The 7801-nt window shown below is 37.1% G+C and overlaps 1 protein-coding gene across 1 annotated transcript; it reads right to left on the reverse strand.

The window, feature by feature from the left end:
- Positions 1 to 113: 113 nt before the first annotated feature.
- On the reverse strand, positions 114 to 2380 carry LOC136217642 (pectinesterase PPME1-like). Its single transcript, XM_066004257.1, has 5 exons — positions 1925 to 2380; positions 1727 to 1800; positions 1513 to 1663; positions 1188 to 1426; positions 114 to 261 (listed from the first exon to the last, which is right to left on the reverse strand). The coding sequence occupies exons 1-5, from the start codon at positions 2378 to 2380 to the stop codon at positions 114 to 116; spliced, it is 1068 nt and encodes a 355-aa protein (XP_065860329.1).
- Positions 2381 to 7801: the final 5421 nt, after the last annotated feature.

Genomic DNA, 7801 nt, shown 5'->3' on the forward strand with positions numbered 1-7801 from the left:
AAAAAACTAGTGAAGCTTAAATAACAAATTCACTCCCACCTCTAAACCGATGTTCGGGTTAGGGGTTGAACGATCCGGTTTATGCTCCAGTTTCGGGTCAGCAAGGGCCTAGTTTATGGTGGAAGAAGCCATTTAGAAGCTTGAATGTAACCAAGATTCAGATAATTTTTAGCTCCGGGACCGTCTAATTTTTTCATAAACGGAGCACGTCCTTTAAGATCTGCTCCTGCTCCTGTGTTTTGAAATTCACTAAAAGTGAACCTGCATTTTCAAAATTAATATTTCATTAATTGGTTCCATCACTAATGTGTAAATTAAAACACAAAAAATCGTTTCAAATGTCGGATCCTCCAACCACCTTCCACCCAAAAACTGACACGTTTTTTGGATGGAAGGACCTTAGAGAACCCGGTCCCTTATAATACATAGAGAAGAGTCGAGTCGAGCTTTAATATGTTTATGCTCGGCTCGATAAGAAAAATGAATGAGCTTTACCTCGAGTTTAATTATTAAAAAAATTATTTGACTTTGAGCTGTTCAGGAGCAGCTCATTTATTTATTAACAAGTATTTATTCGTGAATAGCTGTGCTGCGGCAACCCTTGAAAATTGACGAATAAATAATTGAAATTGAGTAGAGTTACAATCTTATTGAAACTCTATTTAAGACTTCAATTATTCAACTTTGAATTTTATTTAATGAAGTCACTCAGGCGATTTCAAAAGAAAAAATGTACTGAAAAAGTGACATGACTGCCACATCAGCAGTAGTCAAAACGACACATGGCTGCAACCTAGCTTACATGTATTGTTTCGGTTAGCTAGGTGACAGCTACGTGTTGTTTCGACTTTTATATAAATACCATTAAAATAATAATGGAGCCGAGCTTGTTCAGAAGTCTATTTATAGCAAACTTCTTGGTGAGTTTTCTGAACTAGAAAACGTTGCTGAGTAGCTTTTTTCAAAAGGATTTAGCTTCTTCGGTGAATGTTTTGAATGTTTTGGTAGATATTATTTCTTCGAACTGAGATTTATTTGTTCATAAACCTATAACCAAATCTGCCTACGAGCTTTCACATCGAATTTTTCCATGTTCAAACTCGGCTCTCGTTTATAAAACGAGCAAAGATAATCAAACTTTAATGAAGTCGAACTGCTCATGAGCGACTAAATCGAGATATACTTACGTTTTAGGTTTATTAAAGGCATCCCAAGCTAAAGGATGAATAGCGTTGCCGATGCTGGAATACAAAAAAGCCACTTCCGCCATTTTCTGCCATGCTCGGCCCAAGTATGTCACTCCCGGAGTTTCTCCGGTGACGGTGCAATGTACAAATGAAAAACCTGAATCTTCATTTGCTTCTACCTTTCCTTGAGCTGTTATCACTGTAGTCCATTCCTGTTTTAAAGTATGTATCTCCGACAACTGCAATTTTTTTTTTTAATTAAGATTAATTAATTCCTAATTAAAACTTAGATCATAATGCAACTATAAATATTACTAATAATTACCAAATATAACGATTTTCCACTGCCGAAAATAAAATCAATAGTGCCTTCAATATAGCAACTCTTAAAAAAGTGTCGGCCCTTCTCGTCCAATAGCGTGTCTTGATATCCGTAAAATTTGCAACTATAAAATGCTGCCATGTTCCCACCAATCCTGAGAATAAACGCGTTAGGTAAATTCTTACTGTGTTATCGTGTTAGAAATTGATATTTTTACCTAAACGCAACTGCTTGAACTCCTGCACTACTTTGAGCTGCGGCATCCGCTTTAGTTGGCTTCGGTGCCGTATTCTATAATAGAATACATAATTTTTTTTTATTGATTGGGTGTATTACTTTCGGAATAGTGTAAATTTTCTCCTAAAAACCTACTATATTAGAATTAAACTCGTGTGTTATATTATAAATTACGTACCTTAAAAATAATATGAGCCGCGATGAAATAATCACCCTGAATATCAACAGTGGCACTATCATAAGTACCATATTGCTTAGCGGTACCAGAAGCCTGAACAATAGTTCCGGGTTCCCCGCGAAATGTAATAAAAGGCTTAGTTCTTTCGACTTTGATCCTCTCATTATATACTCCTTTCGCGATATTTATAACGACGCGGCCTGTGTTTCCCGGTGGAATACTTTTGAGAGCTTCATTTATCGTCTTAAATTGCCCGCCGGGACCGACTTTTATTTCTTTCCGATTCTTCTCTGCTGTTTGAAGCACTGGATTAAGAGTGGTTGATTTTATATTTTGTTGAAACCAAGATTCTACTGCAGCTCTAGCTGGTGGAATTGGGGCTAAATCATTTGACTGTACTTTTGTAATAATAACCATTGAAACAACAAGGAACACTGTAAATCGGACTGCACCCATCTTTCGTATCTCCATTTTTTTTTTATCTTTTTGTAATTGTTTATTTATTTTTAATTAATTTATAGGGTTCTTAAATAAATAATTATGCGATTCACAACATAATCAATCAATTTACCACTACATATGCCTAATTTTACGGTTATCCAGGTTTATTTTTGCAATGGTTGTTTTTTTTCTATACCTATTTATATCAATCCCAAAATCAGTTTTCTATATCTATAGAGTAAATTACATTTATTATTATTATTATTATTATTATTATGTTACACTCTTATTTTTATCTTGGCGGATTTGTAATTAATTATTATTTTTGGTCTAAATTGTGTAACATGTAGCGATACGGACCGAATTGGTAAATTATCAGAAGTTCTGACTCAAATTTGTAATTTTACAGAAATAATTGATATATAATTAATTAAATGATTTCTTGATTAATTACATCAGTTAATAAGTAATTATTTAATTAATGGTATAAATAGACACATGTGCAATTAGTTTGGAAAGTGGTAGGAGGTTTTGGATGTGAAACATTTGGAATTGGTATAGGGGCAGTTTTATTGGATCTGTTAGGAATAAATGGAATTACGATAAACGAAAAACAAGCAAACACATAAAAATTATTTACCTAGTTCGCCACTCAATATGAATGACTACATCTGGGGGCACTACCAAGGCAGGATATTTCACTATAATGAAAGAGATGCGGATTACAAAAAAAGATGTTACATTTATACTCATCAAGAAACCCTAACCGTCCGAAACCCTAATTGCTGCAGTTGGGCCTATCTATTAGTCTCCAAAAAAAGCCCAATAGGATCATGGAGTATGCTTTGTAGGCGTAGGATGAAGTTGAAAGCAGTTGTTTACCGTATAAATAAGAGGTTTTAACACCATGCAAGTACACGCAACAATACACAAAATCAGACTGAAAACTAAAACTATAATGGTTATTTAGCAATTTTTTCCGTTGGTTTTCTATATTCCAAAGAATTCTCCTTTGTTCATTTGTTAAATTCTTATAAGTTTTATTCATTTTTAGTACAATTTCTTTCTAAGTTTCAATTCTTAGTTTATTACTAATTAATTCAGTACAATATGCTTTGGTGCATTGTTTATAGGAAACAAAAAGATGAAATAAAATTTTGGTACACTGCCAACATGACCAAAATGCTTCATGCTCTGGCCAACAAGTATGATATTACTTTGTTGGAGGTTAACCGCAAGATTGACCATCTATGTGAAAACAAAAAGGATCAGGCTGACTCAAGTGTTGCTAGTTCTCTAGCAAAAAGAAAGGAAGGTGCGATCTCAGTGGAAGAAATCATATGTCAACTTGGAGAAATTACCAAATTCCACTGGTGTGGAAGGAAAACATTCCCAAACCTCCCAACATTACCGCAATTCAAATGGGAATAGGCCTAACCCACCGATTGTTTCGGCTATTCATTTGCAGGCTCACACGAATATGCAAGCTGCTCCCCACAACTTGTAACATCCTGATTCAATACCATGTAGATATTGTCCGCTCTGGCCCAATTCCAACACATTGGGCCTCACGACTTTAAAACGCGTCTACATGTATTGGATTCACATCTTACTAATAAGCTCCAATCACTCCCTCTCCATTTGCGATGTGGGATTCAGTTCATTCCTGTCCTCATCGCCATCCCTTAGGGCCGCTCCTTGCTCAGGCCTTCTACCCCGGCGCCACCCATTCCGGACCGGATCGTTACACAACTACACTCAGGAAGAACAGTCGATTCTGTTAAAAATAAATTAAACTTAATTTTAATTTCATAAAAAAAAAGAAAAAGAAAAACAAAATAATAAATGCAATCACATGTTTGTGAGTATGGGAAGTCAAAAATGGACAAAAAATAATTGATGGATTGGTTCATCCTTTCACATTTCTTATAAGTATGGAAAATCAAAAAAATCAATATTTGTGTGATGGAGTCTATGGTCAAAGTATGTAGGTTAGGTGTATTGTTTTTTTTCAATTAAAAATTCGTCCAAACTAGTAGCCTATAAATAAGGCTTTGCATTGTAAGATGGTGTGAGTGAGGAATTGTATTAAGAGAAGAGAGAAGAAATAATTAATCAATTAAAAGTTTATAGTGTGTATTTACATTATTAATTTTATTGCTCCAACAAAGTGGTATCAGAGCCATATTACGAGAGACAGTCTTCCGCCAAACAGACCTTATAAAAAATGTCAGACGGTCTCAAACTTCCTTATCAATACCCTCAGCTCACCAAAACCAATTATTCAAGTTGGTGTATTCGAATGAAGGCGTTACTCGGATGTCAAGATGTCTGGGACATTGTTGAAAAAGGCTACGTAGTCCCAGCCAACGAGGCAGCGCTGTCACAGGCAGAAAAAGATACTCTGCAGAAAAATCGCAAAAGCGATCAAAAGACGCTTACTCTCATCCATCAAGGTTTGGATGAATTAATGTTCGAGAAAGTAGCCGAAGCTACGACTGCCAAACAAGCCTGGGAAATTTTACGAGTTTCTCTTCAAGGGGAGGAGAAAGTTAAAAAAGTTCGTCTGCAGATGCTGAGAGGAGAATTTGAGATGATGAGGATGAAGGAGAGGGAGGCCATTAGTGATTACTCATCTCGAGTAAAATCTGTCGTAAATTAGATGCGGCAGTATGGAGAAAAAATTGAAGAGTCCAGAATTGTTGAAAAAATTATGCGATCACTACTACCAAAATTTGATTATGTAGTGGTGGCTATGGAGGAGTCTAGAGACATCAGTGAAATGTCAGTTGACGAAGTTGTAGGGTCACTACAAGCACGAGAGGAGCAGTTTGAGAAACGAAGAGAAACGAAGAGAAGATTCCGCAGAACAAGTCTTAGCAACAAAGGCTGTGTTTAAAAATGGTGAAAGTAGTCAGTCCGGTAAAGGACGTGGAAGAGGTCGAGGAGGAAATAGTAGAGGACGAGGACGTGGCAGAAATCAAGGCAGAAATGAAAACGACAACAACAACAATGACAGAAGCACTCAATTCACCAGAGGTAGAGGAAGAGGCCGAGGACGCGGTCAAGGAAGAGGAAACTGGAGGCCGAATGAAGGACATGACAAGTCTAATATTCAGTGTTATAATTGCTCCAAGTATGGTCAGTACACGGTAGAATGTTGGAGTCCGTCTAAGGAGGTAGAAGAGACTGCCAATAATATTCAAGATGAGGAAGTAACTGGCACTGTGTTACTTACCTACGAAGGTGAAGAAAATCGCGAAAATAATATATGGTATCTTGACAATGCGGCAAGTAACCATATGTGTGGTGATAAGAAGATGTTCGTGAAGTTCTATGAATCTGTTCGCGGTAATGTTGTATTTGGAGATTCCTCTAAGGTTCATATTACAGGCAAAGGAACCATTCTTATTCGGCTCAAAAATGGCGCTCACCAGTTTATTGATAATGTTTATTATGTTCCCAACATGAAAAGCAATATTTTGAGTTTGGGACAATTACTGGAGAAAAATTATGAAGTTCACATGGTGGACCGAAAACTACTCCTGTTGAATGAGAAAAAGGAGCTGAATTGCACGAGTACCCATGGCGAGAAACAGAATGTTCACAATTAACATTCAGACGGACGTGGCCAAATGTTTGAAAGCTTGTGTGCAAAGCCCCCCTGGCTTTGGCATTTACGGTACGGACATCTCAATTTTGGAGGATTGAAGTAGTTGGGACAGAAGCAGATGGTAAACGGATTGCCTCATATTGACCAGCCTCATCAACTGTGTCAAGGATGTCTTGTTGGAAAACAATTCAGAACCAGTTTTCCAAAGGAGTCCATGTCAAGAGCAAAAGCGCCACTTGAGCTAGTTCACACAAACGTGTGTGGACCGATCACTCCACAGTCTCTAGATAAAAATAAATATTTTCTACTTTTCATTGATGATTATAGTAGAAAAACTTGGGTGTATTTTTTGAAGGAAAAAACAGAAGTTTTTGAGACATTTAAAAAATTCAAAGTCCAAGTGGAGAAAGAAAGTGGTCATTTTATTAAAGCACTCAGATCAGACAGAGGCGGTGAATATATGTCCATCTCTTTCAAGCAATTTTGTGAAGATCATGGAATCCGTCATTTCCTTTCAGTCCCGAGATCACCTCAGCAAAATGGCGTAGTAGAAAGAAAGAACAGAACTGTGCTCAACATGGTGAGGAGCATGTTAAAAAGCAAAAATTTACCGAAGGAGTTATGGGCCGAAGAAGTAGACTGTGCTGTCTACCTGTTGAATAGATCGCCAAATGTCAGTGTTTGGGATCAAACTCCACAAGAAGCATGGATTGGAATAAAACCTAGTATTTCTCATTTGCGTGTTTTTGGCAGTGTTGCTCATGTCCATGTACCGGATGAAGAACGCAAGAAGCTAGATGATAAAAGCAAGAAATATTTGTTTGTGGGCTATTCAGAACATTCCAAAGGGTACAAAATGTTCGATCCTCAAACTCAGAAAATCGTCATCAGTAGAGATGTCACTATTGATGAAGAAGCAGTTTGGGACTGGACCGGTGAAAAAGAAAACAGCTACAGTTTTTATTTGTTCATGGATGAAGACAATGATCAGGAAGAACCAGCCACAGTCACAGTCATAACACCAGCAACCAGTTCAACATCAGCAAGCTCATCCAATTCGAGTTCATCCTCGAGTAATGAAGACAGTTCAGATGAACATCCGCCCGGAAAGCCAAAAAAATTCATACCTATTAAAGATCTTTATGATGTAACAAGAAATCTCAATGATGAATTAACTTTTTATTGTCATTTTGTTAATGATGAACCAACAGATCCAGAAGAAGCAATGAAAGATGAAAAATGGAGAAAAGCCATGGAAGAGGAGATTCATTTGATCGAGAAAAATAAAACATGGGAGCTGACATCACTTCCGGTCGGTCAAAAACCCATTGGAGTTAAATGGGTGTTCAAAGCAAAGAAAGATGCAAATGGTGAAATTGTCCGACATAAAGCAAGACTGGTGGCAAAAGGGTTTAGTCAACGACCCAGAATTGACTACAATGAAGTTTTTGCTCCTGTTGCCAGAATGGAGAGTATCAGACTGATAATTTCTGTAGCTGCTCAACACGGGTGGAGAATCCATCAAATGGACGTGAAATCCGCATTTCTCAATGGATATCTGGAAGAGGAAATTTATATCCAGCAACCACCTGGGTATATTGTGAAAGGTCAAGAAAATAAAGTGCTAAAATTGAAAAAGGCACTTTACGGTCTCAAGCAAGCACCACGAGCCTGGAACAGTCGCATTGACAAATATTTTCAAGAAAATGGTTTTGTCAAATGCCCACATGAATATGCTCTGTATGCAAAGGTGAAAAATGGAGATATGTTTCTTGTTTGTTTGTATGTGGATGATCTCATTTTTACACGGAACAATCTTAAGA

Source organism: Euphorbia lathyris, chromosome 1 (assembly GCF_963576675.1).
Source record: "Euphorbia lathyris chromosome 1, ddEupLath1.1, whole genome shotgun sequence".
Taxonomy (NCBI): domain Eukaryota; kingdom Viridiplantae; phylum Streptophyta; class Magnoliopsida; order Malpighiales; family Euphorbiaceae; genus Euphorbia; species Euphorbia lathyris.